Source organism: Amborella trichopoda, chromosome 13, assembly GCF_054954075.1.
Source record: "Amborella trichopoda isolate Santa Cruz 75 chromosome 13, AtrichopodaSantaCruz75HAP2 v2.0, whole genome shotgun sequence".
Classification (NCBI taxonomy): Eukaryota; Viridiplantae; Streptophyta; class Magnoliopsida; order Amborellales; family Amborellaceae; genus Amborella; species Amborella trichopoda.
The window spans coordinates 39715100-39739579 of NC_142348.1; the positions used below are offsets into that span (position 1 = coordinate 39715100).

General features: G+C 43.2%; 1 protein-coding gene across 7 annotated transcripts in view; it reads right to left on the reverse strand.

Moving 5' to 3' along the window:
* LOC18446440 (nodulation receptor kinase) overlaps positions 1–24480 on the reverse strand; it is a 49420-nt gene that overhangs the window by 19763 nt on the left and 5177 nt on the right. The window contains exons 1-5 of one of the 7 annotated variants that reach the window (XM_088854738.1): positions 7968–8232; positions 7712–7872; positions 7492–7613; positions 2081–2600; positions 526–1016 (exon numbers count right to left, since the gene is read on the reverse strand). In XM_088854738.1, the coding sequence (XP_088710864.1) occupies positions 526–1016; positions 2081–2600; positions 7492–7522 (1042 nt within the window). In that variant the 5' untranslated portion in view covers positions 7523–7613; positions 7712–7872; positions 7968–8232. Of the gene's footprint in view, positions 1–525; positions 1017–2080; positions 2601–7491; positions 7614–7711; positions 7873–7967; positions 8233–13306; positions 13424–13702; positions 15055–24480 lie in introns of those variants that run through there. The other 6 variants (XM_011629585.3, XM_088854733.1, XM_088854737.1 and 3 more) reach the window with 6 other exon arrangements.

A 24480-nucleotide genomic window follows, 5' to 3' on the forward strand; every position in this document is an offset into this window, starting at 1 on the left:
TTAAACACCAAGAAAAATTAGGGTTCCAATATCATCAAGACCCCAAAACAATTCAACCATGAAAAAAGCAAAAAAAAAAAAAAACAAAAAAAAAGAACAGTTAGCAAATCAACATCAGTTTCTGATCCCCGAAAAACATAAAAAAATAAAACAAACAACCATTAAAAAGAAGGAAGCCAAATATCATCTTTAAGCAATAGACAAAAGCTAATTAAATGCAGAAAAAGGGTTCCGAATGAGATAATAATTTATAGCCAAAAAAATACTGTTGAATAAAAACCTAATAAACAGAACCAATACCAAGAAAATTTAGGATATTAATCATAAAAAATCTAACAAGGAAAAAAATGAAGGAAACAAACCCAATTCCTATATAAAACCCCAGGGCGAGAAACAACAAATAAAGAAGCAAAAAAACAAACAGATATTATCTGCAATCAATAACAAACGCAACTACCAAGATATAACAGGGTGCAATTCGAGAATCCTTCAAACAAAAGAAACCAGGAAAAAAAAGCCGATTACCATTTTTCTGTGAGGTCCCCATAACAGCATCAATCACTCTATAAACCTCATAACCATTGCATATGGGTCCAAATTCAGTCGAAGCAGAGACGAGAGATATATTGAGAGACCCCTTTGCAGACATCTCGAACTCAACTTCTCTGTAATTTGAAGAGTTCGAGGATCCATTGCCAAATATATCAAAGCTATCAAACTTCTTCTCTCCATTGGCGAAGATATGGAAAACTCTCTCTCCAGGTCGAGTGACCAAGGGGTTCAGCTCCATGAAATAGAGCAAAACCAGGTATTTGTTGACGCCATGCTCAAGGCTTTGGAGAATGAATTGGAGGTGAGAGGGGTGCGAGAGAGCAGAAGCAAGAACTAGGGTTGGGACCTGAGCTCCGATTCCTTCAAGGCCAGAAGTGGCGTTGGGGGAGTAGATGACCGTTGCTCCGCCATCCGATGCAAGGTCATCGACGGCCCAGATTCGATCAAATGGATCATCGGGAAACCTGAAAATAGATGCAGAAGCACTGAGTGTTTGGAATAGGTTCTTTTTCCTTACCAACAATTCCATACACAGCCTGTGTATGACATGCAGTAGACATCAATCCATCGTTCGTTCTGGAGTTGGATGGTGGAAATGAACCAAAAGTCGCACAATAAAAGTTCGATGCAGCTTATTTCCACCGTTCATCAACAGTTCTTGGATGCGGACAATGAGTATTCATCATGCATATGAGGTGTATGACCTAATTTCTCTTGTGCATAAACTACACACTGAGTTGCACAAGTATAGCTCACAATCAAAATGGGTTGGGGTTAACATTAAGATCATGGCCACCATTCTTATTAAAGCGCTAAAAATCTTATTATGTCCAAAACTATTCTCCGATCTACCCAACAGATTAAAAAAGTATAGCTCACATTGTGCATATTGTGTGCCGCATAGCAATACTTCATCTCCACCATTCTGTCTCAATGACGAACAGTGGAGAGCAACCGTTGTGAATTTAATACATAATTTTTTCGTTTTTTAGTTTTTATAGGAAAATTTTGCCAAATTATTTTTGTGGAATAATTCTTATTTAAAAACTTTATCCATTTCCTTCTTTTCTCAAAAATTTTTTTATCTTCTGAACAAAATCAAGAGAACATGTGCACAATGGAATGTATAGCAATACCTCATCCCTACCAGCCTTTCTCAATGATGAATGGTGGAAAAGCTATTGTAAATGTCCCTCGTATACTCATGGGATTGTCGACAAAGGTATCATTTATCTTTTGCACATGGAGGTCACAATCATTCTCACTCGTTAAATGTCAAATTAGATGATTTGGGTGAGTCACAAAGTCCGATAATTTTTTTTTTTTTGAACTTGTGCCTGTCCAATGACAATATTACACCTACCCATTTTAAAATTTAAGGGACAATAATGATTGTAGTCTTCATGTACAAAAGATAAATGGTTTCTTTGTAGATAATCCCTATACTTATTATAAACAAACAAAAGAACAAAAAAAATAGTGATAATAATGATGATGAAGACAATAATAAACCGAAAAAAAATATTACCTTACAGTAAAATTCATATTTCCGAGGTCAACCCTTCTCATGAGCTTTAGAATCTTGTTATTTTCAACCCATGATCCCTTCACTTTCACTGGTCTGAGCTCCAATTTAGAGAGGAACGGATCGCCCACACCTTCAATTAAGCAAAAGTTCACATAGTTCTTTCCAGGTCTGAGAATTGCCTCCACTACAGTGGGATCCAGAGCAGCGTTCACTTGAGACAAGACGGTAGCATCAATGGAGACATTAAAAACCGAGAGTCCATATAATAACAGAGAACTTCCATTGACGAAGCTTCCCCTAATCAAGAAGGCCTCATTGTCGAGTGTTTTGAGAGAATAACACCATCTATTTCCAACATCTGCATTGAAGACTCGAATATATTGGAAAGGCGCCGTAGGGGGGCTTTTCAAAGTGAAGCAGACTCCTCTCTCATGCTGCAAGCCTCTGTCTGTGGTCCAATTTATGCCAGTAGCAGATTCAGTGATGTTTGTTTGAGCACAACAGTTTATGCTTACGAAACCTGCACGTTCAAGGAGAAATCATGCATATGAATGGAAAGAAACAGGAAAATTTACGTACAGACCAAAAATAAGAAGCAGTGCCTATTTCTTCATAAGGTCCGGGAATTTGATTTGGTAAGGCGCAAAGTAAACCCACCATTGATAGCCTTTGTAAGAGAAAATTATAGTTACAAACATATGTCTAATGTACCAGTTGAAAACAAAAACTTGCTCCCATCTATTTGTTGAATGTACTTATGTTCAAGAGATTTGGACTAGAGCATTACAACTCTGGGTCTGCAATTGTAAATGCCGGAATCGATTTTAGATCTCCCAAGACAATGGCTCTCACTACTACTCTCTTCAATTGGAAGAATTCTTTAGAAGACATTAGTAGTTGATGGAATTTGTGAAAAGAAAGGAATCGAAAAACTTTTGAGTGGTTAGTATTAGAGAAAGCGACTCGAAAATCAAACATATCACCAGTTATTAATTATAATGAGTATAGAGATATTTCAAGGCAGTACATTAACTGTAATTTAAAAGGTATTGCCCATTTAAGAATCCCGAAGCAAATGATAAATGTTGACTAATCTCAATTTCGAAGGGAACTCTTTAGGTAACCAGGCTTGCTTGTATTAGGGGGGATTATCAGAGATGGAAGTGGGACAATGTTGCCTACATTTTCAGGGCTATGAGGTAATGCCACAGCGAACGAGGCTGACGACGAAGTCTTACTACATGGTCTCAAGTTACTCTCATACTTTTGAGAGGCCAAAACTTGCAGAAAGTGAGTAGAATTAGATGGGGTAATGGAGACTACATAGCTCACATGCGGAGGAGAGAGACATTTTCAGTCTGAAGGACGTTCAGTGATCTCACTGTTACACACAGGCGAACAAGGAAGCCGATTGTTGAGCTAAGAGTAGAGGGTGTCTCACACTCATTTGGTAGTTTAATAGATCTGACTTGATATAGGATTTCTTTATTATGGAAATGAGCACTCTTGCATATTGTCAATGATCAATGAAGTGTCTATATAAAAAAAAGGAAAAAAGATGTTGCATTAAAAGTTGGGTGCGGTTTGTATAGAGGCTAGGCTCTGAACAATCAAAGTAAAGCCACCTTTATATAGTGTCGAGAAATGTGGTTTCAGTATTGGAAATCCTTGTGATAACCTCAAAATATATTTTTATTTTTAATTATAAATTGTAAAGCATCAAAAATAATGTAGATCGAGCAGATTTATGAAAACTTGAAACTCTTGAAAATTGGTGGTCCAAAAATACAAAATGCACTATTTCCAAAACTTGAAACATTTTTTTCTCATGTCCATGTATCTTGGTGTCGAAATGATTAATTTGAGAATATTGGGCATCAAAACAACCTCTTCTTGTGAAATTTTTGAGGTGAGCTCTAATTTAATTGTTTAGAGCCTTAGCTCTATATAAACTTTCTCCTTATAAGTCGGTCTATATTTTGAGTTATTTTATAAGTGATGCCTAAATTTTTAAGTTTTTTGTTCCCATTTTACTATGATTCAAAGGCTCAACTTTTTAACCCTAATTCAAAGGTTCAACTTTTTAACAACCACCCACAAAAAAAAAAGGAACTAATTGTGTGAATGGTTTGAAAGTCTGATTTTCAAACTACCTAAAACACAAAAAACTAACGTGTTCAAGTGGTTTTAAAGTCTTAACTTTTAAACGGCCCAAAACACTAAAAAAAAAAATCTTTAGTTGCTACAGATATATTTTTTTTTCTGTTTTTTTTGTTTTTTTAAGGGCGACTAAAAGTTAAGACTTTCAAAATAGTCAAACACATTAGTTTTCTCATATTTTGGGTGATTGGACTTCAAACCTACCAAACACAGTTCTTTCCATGTTTTGCATGGTCCAAAAATTGGATTTCATGCTGCCCAAATAATTTTATGTTCTTCTCCTTTTTTTTTTTTTTTTGTGGTATTCTAGACAATAATAGGGTTAGATGAGAATGAAAATGTTGAAAATATGGAACCTCATTGTAAAATGACCCAAAATATGAATCAACTTTAATACTGCACATCTTATTTGGTCCCAAGTAAAAATTTCCTTAAGAATTAGTATTTTTTATTTGTTAGTAATCAAAAACAAAGTTTGAAGCTCAAGCTCAATTTGGATGCTCTGGTCATTTTTTTACCCACAGGGTGACCTTGCAAATAAAGGGTACACCCTAAAAAAAAAGAGCTCAAAATTTGCGATAAATTTATAAGGATGCAGTTTCTACAAGGCCCTGGCTGAATACAAAACAAAGACTCATCTTGAATCTTCATCTAGAAAGCACTTCAGGCATTGAAAATCTCCATGATGGCTCTAAAATCAATTTCCAACCCTGACTATGAAATTTGAAGCTCAAAAAAATCATAGATCTTGTAGATTCGTGAAAACTTATTTTTAAGTCAAAATGGATAATTTAGATAATGAGTTAAAAAAAATACGTAACTATTTTTTCATTATTCTGTCAAAAATATGTAAATACTGAGAACTTGTCTCATGTTGAGTGTTTGTTGTCTATTACATTCATATTATAATCAAAATAAAGTTTTAAATACACCATGACAATAAATGAATCTGTCTTACTAAATTTATTTCTTTTATTATTGTAATTACTTGAGACTTTTATTTTTGAAATAAGCTACATGGAACAAATTTAATGGAAAAAGTTGTTAGCAGATAGAGAATTTTAGTAGAAATAGTGAAATTCATTCAATATAATGATATTAGCATAATTTTAATGTAATCATATTCACATAATTATACTGACATACGTTTAACATAATTATATTAAATTATTAACATAAATAAACAATAATTTCATATAATTATGTTACTTTTTATAAATTATTATATGCAATATCATTTTTTAAGTATATGTAATTAAAGATTAATTATATGTAGTTTATTTTTTGCAAATTATAAAAAATATAAGTAATCAAAAAATTTCTTTTACATACCATTTCATTTTATAGGCGTCCTTATAAGAGAGAGAGAGAGAGAGAGAGAGAGAGAGAGAGGGCTCAAAAAAATTACCCCACATCAAATAATTGTTGTGAGCAAATGGCCGTATAAAACATTGGAACCCCACATAGTAATTAAAGTACTCACGCATGAGGTAAGCTTACTCACGAATGCGGTAAGCCTAGCGCATATGAGTGGATTAGGTGGCGTTCATGAGTATAAAATAAAGCTGAGCCACCACATATTTTTTAACTGGAAAAGAGTTGCAAAATAAAGATTTTGAAAAAACGTGGAAAACGTGCAATTTACAACGAACATAGAAAAAAACGTGGAAAACATGTGATTTACAAGGAATGTAGAATAGGTACAGACAGGCACTCTCTCCAATTCTCTGACATCGAACCGATATGGACCAGCTCGAACCATCTGGTTCCAGAGGGACACGGCCGGTGCCTGATATATTATAGGATCCACATCGTTCATAATGATTTTCAATCTAGATCGGGTGATTCTGTTACATATCATCTGATACATACCATTGAATTTCAAAACTTTGGTTAGGACTAAACACCAAACCAACTAATGAAGGAAGACTTGGGATTTGCCTTCAGACTTAAAAGCCAAGGACTAAGAGTTCATATGTCCTTTGTCTTTTGGACTTAAAGCAATCTGACTCGTTTTACTAGCTAGGACTTCCTTGCCTCACCATACGGCTAGAGGAGATTAAGACCAACAATACTGACTGCAGAAGAACGCCTTGCTTCCGCTCCTTTAGGAAAGAAAAGCATTCATCTTCCTCCTTTTATCAACTAACGTAAGGAGATTAACTTAAGTTGAAGTCTTCCCTGACGTTCATTAAGGTTTACTACATTTAAGCCACCTCCAGCTCTCTCCAAAAAGCTTGGGAGGTGGCAACAGAATATGTTGAAATTACTTCTTCCCTATGAAATTGGGTCAAACTAAACCGAAGGTTCATTTTTCATTATTTGACTCATTTCTCATTTATAATCTTTTCCCTAGGACTTCCAAGGTATGATCCTAATTATCATGGAGACAATTGACCGAAGAAGCAAGAAGGCTCTTCTTGCTAGCTCAATGTCGGATTCAAAGGACTAGGAAGTTGTCTAAAGCAGCCCCACCATTGCATAGACTCGACCTATAATGATTGAACAAGAACTAGTGTGGATAGAGGAACCAATTGCTTCTCCCCACGCCTGATCCCTCAAGTGAATCCATATTGAATAGAGGAACCACGAAATCCCGATGTCTTCTAAGCTTATTTTTGTCGGAACATCTTCAGACAAGGCCTCCCCAGCTAACCCCCTAAAAGAATTAGTGAACCGATCAGTATCCCTTCCTACGGTCTTCCCCTTGCCTATGTAAAATTGGTAAAAAAAAGAATGTTGAATTGCAATATCAAAGGGTTGAGCTTTGAATTCATGGCATGAACAATTCATAGGGGTAGCAGGGCTAGGAAATTAATGTTTGATTTGATAAGGACTTGAATGTATCAAATATTTATGTCCTCGGGGGGCTGACCTGGTGATATGAGACTAGATGGTGTTCTAAACCATTGTCATCCAAGTTTTCCTTGTTGATGCGAAGCGATGAGCAGCCCACAAAGTTTGATGCTTTGAGGTGGGCTTGAACAATTTTTTTGTTTGTAGTTCGAGTTTTATCTTCAATAACAAATCATCAGGAGGGATTTGGTGAAAATAGATTAAATCATACTATGAGTATTTCAACAAGCATTTTTCCCTGAGTCTTCTTGATGAAACTATTCATTAGATCGTGGAAGAAGTATCTAAAGTTTTGATGTTCAATATTACAGTTGAATCGAAAGCTTTCAATATAAGTCTGACTTACATGAGGGCCCTATATATAGATCAAATTGAGTTTGGGTAGGAATACATACTTATACAAAATCTCATTGAATGAGCAACCATAGCACATCCATCTCTCCATGCCAATCATTCCATCCATTCATCAATCCCAATGCCGATCTTTAGAGCGGAACAAAGGAACCAAATGAGGCAGCTGTAAATGGACATGGGGATCACCAAGAGTAGAATAATCTAATCTAGCATGCAAGAAGGGGAATGAAAGAATTTGGAATTCTTATGCTTTCATGCTACCTGTTCTTTGTCACCAACCATTTCTGATTACTCAAACATTTCTTCTCTCCCCAAGCCATTGTCATTTCTGATCAGCATTTCCATCTCCTTTGTCAGTTCTGCTTCATATCACATTGATAACTCAGGTACGCATAAGAGAGTCATCGATTAGCCCTCAGAGCCTTGGAATGGAAGCAAACATAGCTGGGTTAGATTACTCCCCTCTCTCCCTATATTTATAACACATACAACTGTTACTTAACACTAGGATCCGTACCTATGGTGGAAGCTGGCGGCAGGGCTTGCTTCACCAGCAGATTTGGGATCAGAACTAGGAAGTTGTCTAAAGCAGCCCCACCATTGCATAGACTCGACCTACAATGATTGAAAGAGAACCGGTGTAGATAGAGGAACCAGTTGCTTCTCCCCACTCCTGATCCCTCAAGTGAATCCATATTGAATAGAGGGGCCACGAAATCCCAATGTCTTCTTAGCTTCTTTTTGTTGGGACATCTTCAGCCAAGGCCTCCCCAGCTAACCCCCTAAAAGAATTAGTGAACCGATCAGTATCCCTTCCTCCGGTTTTCCCCTTACCTATGTGAAAGTGATAAAAAAAATGTTGAATTGCAATATTAAAGGGTTGAGCATTGAATTCATGGTATGAACAGTTCATAAGGGTGGCGGGGCCGGGAAATTAATGTTTGAATTGATAAGGAATTGAAAGTATCAAATCTTTATTTCCTCGGGGGGCCGACCTGGTGATGTGAGACTAGATGGTGTTCTAAGCCAATGTCATCCAAGTTTTCCTTGTTGATGCGAAGCGACGAGCAGCCCACAAAGTTTGACGCTCTGAGGGCTTGAACAATTTATTTGTTAATAGTTTGAGTTTTGTTTTCAATAATAAATCATCAGGAGGGATTGATAAAGCTAGATTAAATCATATTATGAATATTTCAACAAGCTTTTTTCCCTGAGTCTTCTCGATGAAACTATTCATGAAATCGCGGAAGAAGTATCTAAAGTTCTGATGTTCAATATTCCAATTGATTCGAAAGCTTTCAATATAAGTCTGACTTGCACGAGGACCCTGTATATAGATCGAATTGAGTTTGGGTAGTAGCATATACGTCTTATACAAAATCTCATTGAACGAGCAACCATAACACATCTGTATCTCCATGCCAATCATTCCATCCATTCATTGATCCAAATGCCGATCTTTAGAGCGGAACAAAAGAACCAAGTGAGGCAGCTTTAAATGGACATGGGATCAACAGGAGTAGAAGAATCTGATCTAGCATGCGAGAAGGGGAATGAAAGAATTTGGAATTCTTATGCTTCAAGCTACATGTTCTTTTTCACCAACCATTTTCAGTTACTCAAGCATTGCTTCTCTCCCCAAGCCATTGTCCTTTCTAAGATCAGCATTTCCATCCCCTTCGTCCAGTTCTGCTTCATATCACATTGATAACTAAGATAGGCATAAGAGAGTCATTGCTTAGCCCTCAGAGCCTTGGAATGGAAGCAAACATAGCTGGGTTAGATTACTCCTCTCTTCCTATATTTATAACGCATGCAATTATTGTTTAACACTAGGATCAGTACCTAGGATGGAAGCTGGCGGCAGGGCTTGCTTCACCAGCAGAATTGGGATCAGGACTAGGAAGTTGTCTAAAGCAGCCCCACCATTGCATAGATTCAACCTACAATGATTGAATGAGAACCAGTGTAGATAGAGCAACCAGTTGCTTCTCCCCACTCCTGATCCCTCGAGTGAATCCATATTGAATAGAGGGGCCATGAAATCTCGATGTCTTCTTAGCTTCTTTTTGTCTGGACATCTTCAGCCAGAGGCCTCCCCGGCTAACCCCCTAAAAGAATTCGTGAGCCGATCAGTATCCCTTCCTCCAGTCTTCCCCTTACCTATGTGAAATTGATAAAAAAAAATGTTGAATTGCAATATCAAAGGGTTGAGCATTGAATTCATGGCATGAACAGTTCACAAGGGCAGGGCCCGGAAATTAATGTTTGATTTGATAAGGAATTGAATGTATCAAACCTTTATTTCCTCAAGGGGGCGGCATGGTGATGTGAGACTAGATGGTGTTCTAAACCATTGTCATCCAAGTTTTCCTTGTTGATGCGAAGCAACGAGCAGCCCACAAAGTTTGACGCTCTGCGAGCTTGAACAATTTATTTGCTTGTAGTTCGAATTTTGTCTTCAATAACAAAACATCATGAGGGATTGGTGAAGATAGATTAAGCATACTATGAGTATTTTAACAAGCTTTTTTCCGAGTCTTCTCGATGAAACTATTCATTAAATTGCGGAAGAAGTATTTAAAGTTCAGAGGTTCAATATTCTAGTTGATTCAAAAGCTTTCGATATAAGTCTGACTTACACGAGGGCCCTGTATATAGATCGAATTGAGTTTGGGTAGTAGTATATACGTCTTATACAAAATATCATTGAACGAGCAACCATAACACATATGTCTCTCCATGCCAATCATTCCATCCATTCATCAATCTCAATGCCAATCTTTAGAGCGGAACAAAAGAACCAAGTGAGGCAGCTGTAAATGGACATGGGGATCAACAGGAGTAGAAGAATCTGATCTAACATGCGAGAAGGGGAATGAAAGAATTTGGAATTCTTATGCTTTCAAGCTACTTGTTCTTTATCACCAACCATTTCCGGTTACATGAGCATTGCTTCTCTCCCCAAGCCATTGTCATTTCTAGGATCAGCATTTCCATCCCCTTTGTCCAGCTCTGCTTCATATCACATTAATAACTCAGGTAGGCATAAGAGAGTCATCGATTAGCCCTCAGAGCCTTGGAATGGAAGCAAACATAGATGGGTTTGATTACTCCTCTCTCTCTCTCCCCCTATATTTATAACGCATGCAATTATTATTTAACACTAAGATCAGTACCTAGGGTGGAAAATGGCGGCAGGGCTTGTTTTACCAGCAGAATTGGGGTATCTCTCGCATGCAAATCTCTCTATCAAGAAAGCCTATAAACTTCTATGTTCATTGGTAGGAGCAGCAGGATGATGACGATAATATTCCTTACATAACCTACAACTGGAGGAGCAACGAAGCATCATGTTCATTACGACTATGAATCTTCATCTCTATCCCCATTGCCCTTGGGAGCATCATGACGCATCTTTGATGGAAAGAAATAATAACAGAAAAATAAAAAGAAAAAGGTTGAGAGAATATACCCTCTCTCAAGGTCTGCAAGGGAATCTACCCCAAAATAATCACTTCACAAGACCAAATTTTATTAACTCATCTACCCTCTTTACAATGAAGGGAAACCTCCCTTTAAATAAACTAAAAAATAAGATAAACAATAACAAGAAAACTGTCTCTACACTTTTCCTATTTTATCTTCCCTATTTTCTCACTCCTAACCTAATTTCTTGATCATCCATATCTTCTTTCTTTAACCATCACATACCAAAAAAGATAAGATTTTCCACATTTTATCCAAAGTCATGCTTCCCATGTTTTTATCTAAAACATTCTTGATAAAACTCCCCTTAGGTTTAACTAACTCCCCTAATTTAACCTTATCTATTTATCTTCCTAAACTAACCCAACTGATACAAGATAAACACAATATAAACTCTCTCCCACCCTAATTATCTCTGTGCAAAAGCGCATATCTGAAGAGATAAACAAAAGAACAATAAAAAATTAAAATAACCGTAATATTATTTGCATCACATCATGACTCACATCTCTGCAAGCCAAAGATCAGTTCATTAGTATGGCAGGTTCATTTCGTCATCATTTCACATCCTCTTTCTCGATAACTCCAACACATTAGACTATGTTTAAGCGAAACTCCAATAGACTTACAAGAGAACCATTCCCACTTAACTAGAGTGCAAGAATAGACCTGTTTGGACAGTCTAAGAAATCCATTGGAGAATGGAGTTATTTGTGAATATGTGAAGGAAAAAGTTCACAACATAAGTTTGTCAGCATTTTGTGGAATTTTAGAAGTCCCTGCACTTCAATTTTGGAGAGGCCCATGCTATTTCCCCCTAAACTCCTAAATGGGTGCTCTCCAAATGGGTTGTAGTGTACACTCGATCATTAATTTCAAGAACCTAGTTAGTATGGTGCACTAATCATTTTCAAGGCGATAACCTTTTATTTGATCAAATTTGTTTATTTGAGAAGAAGTAAGAAAGTTATAAGTTTGTGGGGGATTGGATGACTCTAATTGAGATGACCTAAAAGGAATTTGTGCATGGCTTGATAAAATGAAGCCTTCCACTTACCAAATAAAAAATAAAAAAATACATGAAGTTACCCACTTTAACGACATTTACATTTTCGTTTTTTGTTTTTGTGTGGGTAAGCTAATATTTTAACCATGGATGTGTATTGCAACTTTTATGCCATGCCTATTAACTAAGCATCTTCTTTTTCTTTTTCTTTTTTTGGCAAATATGTAAAAGAGGGCAAATTGGTCAATCAATAAATGAAACCATTTGAAGAAGAAATTGAGAAGAGGCAACAAGAGAAGAAGAAAATATAGCTTTTACGTGGTTCGGTCTCTTAGACATACATCCACGGTTGAAGGGCTCTTAAGTCGTACCCATTATTTCATTCACCCAGTATTAAATAAAACTTTACATGATAACTACAAAACAAAAACCAATTCCCCAAATATCTCTTGAATATATCACCAACTTATCACCAAGATATTCCTCATACTTAATGACCCAAAACTATGGTATATGGATAACCATATCGAGTATTATTTCAACGCCATTTACTTTTGATACAAGGAGGTCTTAATCATAGACTGTTTACATTTGAAAACAGGCGATTGAGGATGTATTATTGTTTGGGTACGAAGTCCAAAATAAAATTTTTCGAATGTTGTGACACACTTTCATCTATTAGATTTCACATCTAATGGCTAAAAATGATTGTGACCTTGTACTAAAACTCAACGGTCTCATAGTATGCAACCCCATAAGAACGTGCTACTTTCTTTTTGAAATTAACCGGAGAATATGGGTATTAAACGAATAGGAGTTTAGATTTAGTTTTTAATATCGGATTAATTAGCAAACATTTCTAACCCATATTATTGAGAGCAAGCACCAGTATCATACTTATATATAACCAAGGGAGGGTAAGATACTGAGGGCTAATATTTTTGCTTCGATTGGTTTGGATGATAAATAATTTATAGGTTACACATAAATATATAACCTCAGGAGCTCTCCACCTCTTCATTGCAGCTCCTTAATTGAAGAATTAATACATAAACAAAGTTGTGTTGGATATTTGTCGAAGTAAGTGGTGGTTTTCAACCATGGTTATAGGGAGGCAAATGTTAGGGTAGACTCTTTCGCCAAAGATGGAGTTCACGATCATTTAATTGTTTCTCCTTTGACTTTATTATCGAGATATTTTTTATTTGTGATTAATAAAATTACATACTCTTGTCAAGAAAAAAAAAACAAAGTTATACAAGAACAAAAATTTTCTAAAGATCAAGAGAATGAAAATACAATTGTTATAGAGAATGAAAACTTCCAAAAGTAAAATGAAAATCAAGTATCACAAACCATACCTGGCTGAGCACTTAATCTTCCGATGAGAGCGAATAAGAACACCAATCCCAAGATAGCCATGTACTATCCCCCCATTCTTGGCTTCAGGATATTCTCTCTCTGTCTCTCTCGCTAGACTTCAAATCAATACATGTAACACACAAATATAATCAGACCAAATTCTCTCTCTCTCTCTCTCTCTCTCTCTCTCTCTCTCTAAAATTCAAATCAATACATGTAACACACAAATATAATTAGTCCAAATCATTAGATGAACCTAACAAGCTAAAACTAAGTATTTTTTATACACATAGTTAGATCAAATATGATTCTTGGTTTTCTTCTTTAAGAGAGAGAGAGAGAGAGAGAGGAGAGAGGGGAGAGAGGAGAGAAGAGAGAGAGAGAGAATGACTTACTTTGCAGAGGTTTAACTTGGAACCTCTAAGGCTTCATAGTTCATTGAGAGAGAATGAAGGAGATTGAAATTCGGGTCTTCAAGGAAATCTGTCTTTCTCTCTCCTGTTAGGTAAAATGGGGAGGAAATGCAGAACCATTGGAGTCGTTAGAGAGAGAAAAAAAAAGAAGAAAAGAGAGATGAGAGAGGCAAATAAAATAGAGGGGGTGGAGTTAGCATTCTGGTGGCTCCACTGTCGTCTCTCTCCTTGTCCCTTGTCTGCATGGAATATAATTCATTTTACCATGAAACCCTTCATTATGATTCGTGATAACCATAAAGTCCTTTTTATTAGAAAAAGTCATTCGCTTGCCCTTTCCATACGTGCGATATACTTGTCTTTGTAGGGGCATAAGGGCTTTTTGGTCACCAAAGTTCACAACAGCCCTTATTCGTAAAAGAGGGTCACCAAAGTTCACAACAACCCTCTTTGTAGGGGCATAACCCTCTTTTACGAATGAGTTAATCCTGCTTATAGAGGTTTCACCAAACATGGTGAACACTCAAAAGTCAAACTTAATTATAATTAAAATAATTGAAAACAAATTCAGAATTAGATGCAAATGACGAGACCATCCCTGCATGCAAGCTAATGACCATCCCTACAAAAGCCCTTATTCCCCTACAATTTGTTAACCAAAAAGCCCTTATTGCCAGTTTTGTGAACTTTGGTGCCCTGCTGCAGCCTCTCTCATAGGGCTATAGTGGAGGGTCCTTCTTTGGTGCAAGGGCACCGCCCCAGGTCACTAAGCTGGAGGATTTATTTCTCGGCATAATCCTAGTCTGTGAGTGTTTCGTGAACCCGCGAGACCAAACTGTCGCCGGCTCTCTCCTTATCCGCATGGACTCATGGAAGTACGTCAAAAATGATATACAATAACTTGTCCTGCCGAATGTTGCACTTCTAGAGAAGCCAGAAGTGCAACATTCGAAAAAATTTAACGTCGTAGCTCCTCTGACGAATCCTTGTCAAGACGTGTTTATTGTCTCTCGATGATATTTTTCTTCTTGATCACCAACACAGCGCAATCCTCGAGGGGTAGACCTTGCTGAGATTTTCCCTTGACCGGGGGGGGGGGGGAGACTAAAGTGGTTTCTGGTGCCTTGTTGAGGGCCTTTCTCCGAGTCCCGCCAAAATCCGTTTTTTCTTTTTGGGAGATCTCGATAATATTCTGCCATCGACGGGCTTACGACTTCTCAATGCGAACTCCCAGTTTCCAGCCAGTGTGGGCCCTTATTGTGAGCTTTATCCCATTCTGACCGGGGAGGTTCTGAAGTTCCAGTTGGCGGGGGCCCTTCTTGTGAGCTTTATCCCTATCCAAAAAGAAAAGCCATGAGCAAACAAGGTAACTCTTAGCTTACGTCCTACAAGTCCAGTTGGGGGTCTCCCGAATTACCCAGACATAAAAGGAGGATGGCATTCAAGGCGGTCCCATTTTAGGGGACTTCAACCTGGATGCTTGAAGGTTGGTGGAGGAAGAAAAGGTAGACAAGGTACCTCTTCGGCTTACGTCCTACTGCAGTGGCCGGGGGTTTCTTGGCGTGTCCCGATTGTCCAGGCGTGATAGGAGGATGGCCTTACAGGCAGTCCCATTTTAGGGGACTTCACCTTGGGTGTTGGAGTTTGATTAGAAGAATGGCAGGCAAGGTACCTCTTTGGCTTACGTCCTACTGATGTGGCTGGGGGTTTCTCAGCGCGTCCCGATTGTCTAGGCGTGATGGGAGGATGGTCTATGAAGCGGTCCCATTTTAGGGGACTTCACCATGGCAGCAAGAGTTCGATGGAAAAGAAGAGGAGAGGATTTGTTTTTGTGTTGGTGGCACTAAGGCATGTGATAAAAGGGTGGCACCAAAGCACTAAGGCTTCGGTGCCGAAAATAAGAAGGCGACATTAAGGCTTGGGATAAAAAGGGTAGCACCGGAACGCTAAGGCTCCGGTGCCGAAAATGAGAAGGCAGCACTAAGGCCTAGGAGAAAAAAAAAGGTGGCACTCGGGTCGAAAAAATTTTGAAGGCACTGGGGCCGTGGTTTTTTTTTGGAAGGCGCTGGGGCCGTAGTTTTTTTTGGAAGGCACTAAGGCCGTGGTTTTCTTTGGAAGGCACTAGGGCCATGGTTTTTTTGGAAGGCACTAAGGCCATAGTTTTTTGGAAGGCAATGGGCCCGTGGTTTGTTTTTTTTTAAGGCGGGTAACAGGAGGTTCGGTCCAGGCACCCATTGCCGGTTTCACCGAGGCCGCAGAGATATGGTGCCAACAAAGTGGTTTCACGATACCCTTCGTTGGGGTGTTTTTTACCCATGACTTCGAGGTCACGTCCAGCAATTAGCTTTCGATTTTACTCATGGTGCCCTTTACAGGTTTTCGTCATGCTCAATTTTTTTTATGACTCTTTTACTCATGGCTTCGTGGTTATGCCCGCCTGTCATTTTCACTCATAGTGCCTTTTGCAGGTTTTCACCATGCCCCTATTTTTTTTTTGGGCGATCTTATCCATAACCTCTTCTTATATTTTTGGACCATGTCCGCTTGAAGCTCTTTTTCTTTTACTCGCGATTATTGCCATCGCGCCCGACTTTTTTTTTTCCTTTTTTTCTTTGAGAGAAAGAGGCCACCAAAGTGGTGAACCTTGACGGAGGGGTCTTGAGAGTCTTGAGGGTGCGACCCTTCCCCGGGTTGATTGTAGCGGCTCGAGGCCAAAGAAGGGCATCTCTTTTTTTTTTTGAGGGGTGGGTTGGTCGAAAGAATAGCTTTATGGTGACCCAGGCGGTTTGTGTCCACGCGAGGTCGATGATGGGGGAATCCGCAGGAGGTGTTGGATGGTGCCCACGGAGGTGGGATATTGGAAGTACCCGCAGGGGGTGAATGGAGGCGGCACCCGTGGGGGTTGAATGGAGATGACACCCGTGGGGGGTGAATGGAGATGGCACCCGCGGGAGGGGAGGGGGGTTGAATGGAGATGGCAGCCACGGGAGGGGAATGGAGATGAACATGCCCTGAGGGGGCGAAGCTTGCAAAGGCACCACCTGCATGCTAAGAGAGTTCAGATGGTGAACGCCATGTGGCAACGGGGCCTCGACGCAAGATCTGCATGAGTGATTTGTTGATGTGCCAGGCTGGTAGCATGGTGGAGCGAGATTTGACCGCGACGCTTCGTGAGTAATGCCTGGTAGGTGAGGCGTGAGAAGGCTTAAATGTCATGGTCAACAGGCGCCGTTGTGGCGACACGTGGCTGAGCAACTGAGCGGCAGGGCACTCGGGAAGCAACAAAATTTGATGAGCCTAGGCCTTTAAAAAGGGTTAAAGGCCTAGGCAGAAGAGCAAGATTGCAGCTTTTCCCCTTTGAGACGAAGTTCCTTTTTGGAAGCTCCTTTGTGTGGAGGCAGCGTGGAGACTTCGTTTTCTTTGAAAGCTTGGCCGGTGAGCGATACCTGCAGCGAGGGCTGACTGCTTGACACCGACCTTTGGGGTACGTACGGGCGTTGGGCATCCTTGTGAAGACATTTGCCCTTGTGGAGGCGACGATGGACCCGTGACAGAGGGCGAGCTTGTTGCTGCGAAGCTCCTCTGTTTGTGCAGGACCCATGGCGTGAGGCCCACGGCTGTATATGAGGTGTTGGGGGCCTGTTGCCACTGTTGGTGGGGGCGGCGCGCCTAGGATTTGCACGTGTTCTGCTCCCACCGAAGAGCGCACGGCTCTTCACCTTCTTCATCGAACGAAAGGGGGGTGCCCCCCTCCCCCCCTTCTGGTTCTCAGAAGGCAGGAAACCCACTTCAGAATGGGAATACTTCCTCGTAGCTACTATTCATTGTAACTGTGATTCTGTAATCCTTTACATTCATGAAATAAATTTCCTTTTTGAGTTAGCCGTTTGTGGTCGCCTTGCATGCCTTTGATTGCCGCTTCTTTTTCTCTCCTTTTTTTGTGGGCCGGTGAAGTCCTTATCCCTGGTGATGGTGGGGACAAGGAATGGCCCGTGGAACGTCTATCTTGGCTGTGGGGTAGTTGCTGCTTGTTGCGTGATGGTGGTTGGGATGCCCTTGCGGGTTTTCATCCCAACCCTTGAGGGGTACGTCATTGCTGATTTTCGCAAGACCCCTTTTTTTTTCTTTTTCCTTGTTTTTTTTTTTTTTTTTTGGGGGGAGGGGACCGCAGGGGGGTCCCGTATGTGGGCGAGACAAGGAACAAGATTCGCTTGTCCGTGAAGCACAGTGGTGTGGAGGCGTGCCTTGGACACTCAGAGGGGGCCCTTGCTGTGGGCAGGCCGAGTGCAATTGGGCTGTATGTATTAGCTAGGAGGCGTTTGGACGGCGATAGGCATTTCATTCCTGGTAGGCCATGTCATGCATGCAACAGTTACTGCAGAGAGAGAGACGCGACATCGGCGTCGTACGACAGTTCGATTACATGCCCTTAGTGCTTCCTCGAGACTGAGCGTAATCTTTCGCATGTGTGGCATGTCACTTGGCGTGTTGTTCGTACGACAGTATTTTTGGGGCACGAAGCGTTGGTCCGTGTGACGCTTTGATTTGCATGCTGGCGCTGCTTCAATGCATGGCCTCTGATGCTTTGCTTCGTGTGCCACCAACGCTCTCTTGCGATTTGGGGGGGTGTTGCCCGTCGATTAGGCCTCCTGCTGCCGGACACTATAAAAGGAGGGGTGTCTGTTCTTCGCTTCTACCCAGGGTCTGGATCCCAAGTACAAGCAATCACCCTTAGCACCTTTGTTCGGACCTCCTTTTCGACGTTCACCCCTTTCCGAAGCAACACTTGCAAGCAGGACCTACGGCTGGTTAGAATCCACGCTCTCCTCCAAGCAATGTGTGGCTACTTGAGCCTGGCGCACGGCTGGTGCAGCGTTTTGACCATAACCCCTTGGCTTTTTCTTTGGTGCAGAGAAGCATCTGAAGACAGAAGATTTATCGTCTTTATCGCCTCCCTTGACGGCGCCACGGGTGCCACTCGGCCTTGAAGCACTTTCACCTAGGGGTGACACGGGAGAGTCCCTGCCCGAGGGTCATGTAGACCTCCCTGAGCCTTCGGCCCTTGCAAGTATAGGGGCATCGTCTGACCCTCACCCTTCTATGTCTGCGGGTCCCATCGCCTTGGCTCCTTCATCGTCAGATTCTGAAGGATCGATCGTGGAGCGCATGGTCCGAGTGGGCCTCCAGGTGTTGCGCGAGTGTCCCATTTCTGACCTCAAGATAGAGCTCAAGGTGGTTAAAGCCTGTGCAGCTGGCTTGGAAGCTGTGCACCCCGTAGAGGGGGTCTTTAGCCGGCTAAAGGAGCTACTGGGGGATTTCGCCAACTGGGGCTTAGCAGCAGTTTTCAATGGGATTGCCACGCCAAAAGTCCTTGACGCATGCATAGCTTCCCTTCAAGAGAGGTTGGCGAAGAAGCGATATTTCCTGCGGGAGTACGAAGAAGAGAGGGAGCGACTCGCTGCTAAGGACGCTCAATTGATCGAAGAAGAGATCAAACTTTCCTACCGGCTGGCGGACATAGAGAGTACGATTGCTTCTTCGCGAGCTCACGCAGTTGACCCAAGGGCTTGCCGTCATCAACATAGGGAGGCGATGGCTTCGAGGTGTCGTAGATTGGCGCGCATAAGCATGGAGATGAAGCAGCTCCAAAGACAAGTTAGCTTGAAATTAAAATCAGTCATTGGATACGCTGGGTTTAGGGCCCTTTATTCATGGCCTCATCCAAGTGAAACTAAGGGTCTGAAAGAGTTCACGATTAGATATATGGCCCTCGGAGGACGGCAAAGAATGTCCATTAAAAGGAGCAGACCGACGGGGTCGTTTTTGCTCGTCTGAGCGAGTGATGAGGAATGTCTCCCTCCATGAGTAGCAGAAACAGGCAGCATTGGAGGAGGCACTGGCGTTGAGAGAGAAAATGCGCGAAACGCTCGATCATTTTTTACGGTCTCTCCCCCCTTTTCTCCCCTCTTCTTCTTTTTTTTTTTTTTTGTGTGCAGGCCTTGATAGCCCGCTCAATGAGATACTGTAACCTCTTCGCACATATGAATAAAGTAGACCCCCCCCCCCTCTCTCTTCTTTTTTTTAGTGTACCGTGTTAAGGTTGCTTTTCCCTTCTTTTTTTTTGTTGCACCATGGTTTCGAATTCTGCCTTCCCGTCATCGCGGAGAAGTCCTGATTCGAGAGAGAATAGCATATGCATCGGGTCTGGTTACCCCAAGTAACCAAGACCCTGTTTCTAGAGATGTCTGGCTGACACAGCCTCTATTACGGCAAAAGGGGTCAGCATCACTTTTCCGTCGTTCAGACCCTGATTGCAGGATGGCTCATAGTCCATCTTCTTCTTGATTTGATGGGCCTTAGGTCCATACAAGTCCCATCTGGGCATACCCACATCCTTCGGCAAAAGGGTCACTCTGCACGCTCGGCTTACTAGGGCTTTCACAGGATTCTGAGACAAGCCTAGCAATGGGAAGGGAGTTGTCTTCAGAGGAACAGCTTCCTTCGCCCCCATCTCCTCTTCCCCCATTACCTTGGCTCGGTAAGGCACGGCCGAATCCTCCCCCTTTGTTGCGGGCACCGGGTCTCGCGGGGCAAACATTGGGGGTTGGTCAGAGTGAGTTGGACCACTCTTCATTTTCGGGTGGCCTAGCCGAATCCCTGACATGCTAGCCGATAACTCCGGTGCACCCCGAGAGTCGAACGTGTGTCAAGACTGTGCTGTAGGTTTGGCCTCATTCCCCCCTTTTCCTCTGATGGTGAGGGGTAAGACTTTGGGGATCTGTAGGATTTTGCCTGACCCCTGGCGGTGCAGTGCAGGGAGTAGGTACTGGTCACTCTTGCCCCGTTTGATGTTCAGCATTTTAAGTATCTGAAGTACCCTGGAGCCATATGGTAAGTCGCTGACCCGCGAGTAGGAAGGTCATCAAGTTTTCTTAGTGAGGCCGAAATTTGTAGCACCCTCGGCTTTTTCTGGTTGTAGAGACCGTCCCTTCTTTGGGTAGGGAAGCAAGGATGTGCAGGATCTTTGCTTCAACCCTATCATGCGTCAGCCTGGATAGAAGAGAAGGGGGGATGCGCAGGATCTTCATCCCTTCTTCATGATGAGCGGACGAGGATGTTGGCAAGTCCAATCCTACCACCATGTCACCGTCGGGTCTGTTCAATGCCTCTATCAGGAGAACTTCTTGCGTGGGAGAGGAGGAAAGGATCACTTCTGACTCACTTCTTAAATCCGACTGCTCTCCCAATGTCGGGGGGAGGCTTTCGTCAATTGAGATTAGAGGGACAACTTTCACGCATCTCTTCTCTTCCTGAAAGAGATGATGCAAAGACTTCGTCATGTCCTCGACATCTTCATGAGAGGTCGAAGCAGTCTCCCTTAGCGTGGGATCTTTTCAGGATTTTGCCGACAGTTCGTGCCCCTGTGATCGCGGTAGGTCCGCAAAATAATACTTCGCATCCGCATAATATGTTTCAACGATCTGGAATGGCCTCTTGTCAGCTTAGACCACGTGTTAGCTCCCGTCCTTGCTGTATTTGAAGCATTGGTGAAGCATGGACGGGACCACCCCATGCTCATGGAGCTTAAGCCATATTGTGCCCGTCAGTTTTTCCCCCCGCCTGATTGAATCCCTGCACTGTTAAGCACGTAGGTTCGAGCTAGTCTATGCTCAGGCCAATCCAGGAAAGAACCCTTTTAGGTATCAAGTTCACTGTGGATCCTCCATCAATCATGATGCGATTGATTGGGGAGGCATGTAGCTCGCCCGATACAAACAGCAGGCGGTTATGTGACCTTTCCCAAAGTTGTAAATCATCGTCAGAGAATGTGATAGCCATGCAATCGTAAAGTATGGCCGGGTCCACTTCGACTCGTTCGACCTCCGTTTCGTATACTTCAGGGCTAGAAAGTGCTTGCACCAAAGCCATCTGAAGGTCTTTAGATAGCATAAGAGCGTCATAGATTCTTAAGTGTGCGGGGAGCTTCCTCCAATGTCCGATCACATCATACTTAACTTTATCAGTCTCCCTTCGCCTTAAGGGGAGGAGGTGTCGCCGAGATGCCTCCTGATTGAGGGGCGTTTGCCCCAGACATCGAAGGGGCAACGAATCTCTTGGCGGCCTCTGGTGGGGGAATTTGACTGCACTGCGCGACTGAAGAAGGCCCAGCAAGAGTGAGGGAACACCGAAACACTGCAGGGGTGGTTGTCAGCAAGGGGATGGTCTACGTGGCAACTTGAGGGGTCGAGGGATCTTGAAACTGCCTTGGGGAAGAAGAAGGCCGCGCGTGGGAGTGGGCTGACTCGTGGGAAGGGGTCAATAGTGGCACCGGGAACCTTAAGGTCTTTGACGGAGGGGGTCTCTGATCAAACCTCAGCCTCCTCTCCAATCGTAGATGCATCCGGCCCGCTTAGGTCGTTGCATATCCTTGATGAAAGGCCAGCATGTAATACCCCTCATGATTGAGAAGAGAGACATGATCAAACTTGGTTCCTGCTTTATTACAGGCCGACGTGGGGGGTGCCCTGTCGTTGGCATTGACACTTGAGGGTCCCGAGGGTATGCCCCAAGTCATTCAGGCTCTAGACATCCTTGGGGACGTGGATTGGTCGCACGAGGTACCACGCTTCGTACCCCGACCGCACAACAATGAGCGGCGCAGTATGCCTTGTCCTGCTTGTCGCGTGTTTGTTCAGGCCCACTATGCTTCGGGAAGCTCTCCGAGGGGGTGGTTTCTGCTTGCCGCTGTGAGAGTGGGACTCTCGTACACCCCTTTTGTCTGTCGCGTAGGCCGCGACGAACGACTAAAAGCAGCTTTCACCTTTTTCCCGCCTAGCCCGCTCTGCTGAGGTGCAAGAGGACCTGATCAGATCCAGCATAGTGAGGTACTCGGGAAGGGACAGCTCCGAGAATGAGGCTTTGTCCTTTCGGATCCTGCGCCGGGAGTCGGCTCGCATTTGTGAGGGGCGGGGAGTAGGGGGGATGATGCTTGAAGATAACTTCCTTGAGTACCGCGTTAGTGAGTGGTACGGTAGTGGTAGGCCGAGGAACGAGTGTTTGTCCCTTTCCGCAACCAAGAGCGTCCCTGGACCTACACGTGTGTGTGCAATCCGTTGTGGTATTTGGGGCGGCCATAGAGCCCGCCCCTTGTGTGGTGAGGGGCAGAGTGCGTGTGACAGCTGCCCATTTAGCCGGTGAGGCCGTTGGGCCTCCCGTATGCATGTGCGTTTGATTGGGGGGCTTCCGATTGTCTCGAAAGTCATGTGCCGGTCGGGGGCCAACCCTTGGGCTGCCCCGAACCGTAGATCTGTTATGCATGGCACGGGAGGCCTCTGAGTCACCAGCGCCGCATCCGGGTCGAAAGTGACCCAAGACTATTTGAGGGACTGGGCTGCCCGGATTCATTATTATGGCGATCAAGCCGCCATGGAATTTATGGACATGGGTGTACGCAGTGAAGTAACCGCGCAGGCTGACATGGAGCTCGCCAGGGAGTGGTATGTGTGCGGGGCGCCAGTGTTGGCGACACCCCTTTGGGTAGCAGATGGGGTCGCCTTCCGGCTACCCGTAGCAACGACAGTCCTGCCAGGGCCAACCGGGTGAGAGGGAGTAGCAAAGTCGCCATGCACCCCATAAGACCGGAATAGGCGGGGCAAAGTTCTTGAGGGCCTGTGCCCCGAAATTTCCCAGCCGAGGCCGGGATGGCCGGGCCAGCATAGCCGCAAAGACGACACGCAGGGGAGGGAGGATCGCACAGTCGAGCCTCTCCATGAGGAGCAGCAGTATGGGGTTGTAGAACTCCCCAACCCGAAGGAAAGAGGGATAAGTGGATCCCATAATAAGAGTGGAAAGAGGGGATAATAAGAGTGGAAAGAGGGGATAAAGAGATTAGTACCTGGAGACGGCTCGAGCCAGCGAAAGGGTGACGCGTCCCCAGTGGAGTCGCCAGTTGATATCAGTGGGGTCCTAGTTTCCCTTTGTGCGGGAGTGAGAAAACCCTCTCTCGAACAACCGCAAGGGTCCGACGAGCAGTGGATGCCTGAGGCCTCCTACTTGCGGATAAGAAGCCGACAATTAGAGAGATTTTTGCAACTAGAGCGCGGATTGCTCTTACGCCGCTTGAAGGTTCCAGAACGCGCTTGGGCGGATGTCCCTCTTAGAGCAATTACGAAGCCCTCAAGAAGTTCGTCAGCACGGTTTGGATAGGAGCTCTTCTCAGGTTCTCTCTCTCTCTCTCTCTCTCTCTCTCTCTCTCTCTCTCTCTCCATGCTATAGGGACAAGGTCCTGATGTCCCTCCTCCCTGGATGCCCTTCTCAGAAGGGTTTACTGACCACTAATAGGGGCGTGGGTATAAGTCAAGGGAAGAGTCACGCGGCTTAGGAGACACCCACAGGCTCGCGGACAGACCATGCGAAGACAATCGCATGCGCGAAAGTGGGAGGAAGAGAGAGAGAGAGAGAGAAGGAATGACTCGGCTTGGGGAAATGGGATGACCTGCACGACCAGGGTATCCGCAGGACCGCGCACTCAAGGGTACCCTCCCTCTCGAAGTTTTATCTTTCTTCCTCTCTTCTCTCCCGAATGGGCTAGGGGGCTCACAAAATAAGACAAAGCAAGAATGAACTAGCCTCGATTCTTCCCACCGTTTGGGGTAATGGGGCTTCCAAAGAGGGAACCTTTTGAAGCGATTTTCTGGCCCTCTTTTACAAATGAGCTAAGCCTGCTTATATAGAGGATTTACCAAACAGGGATGAATGCT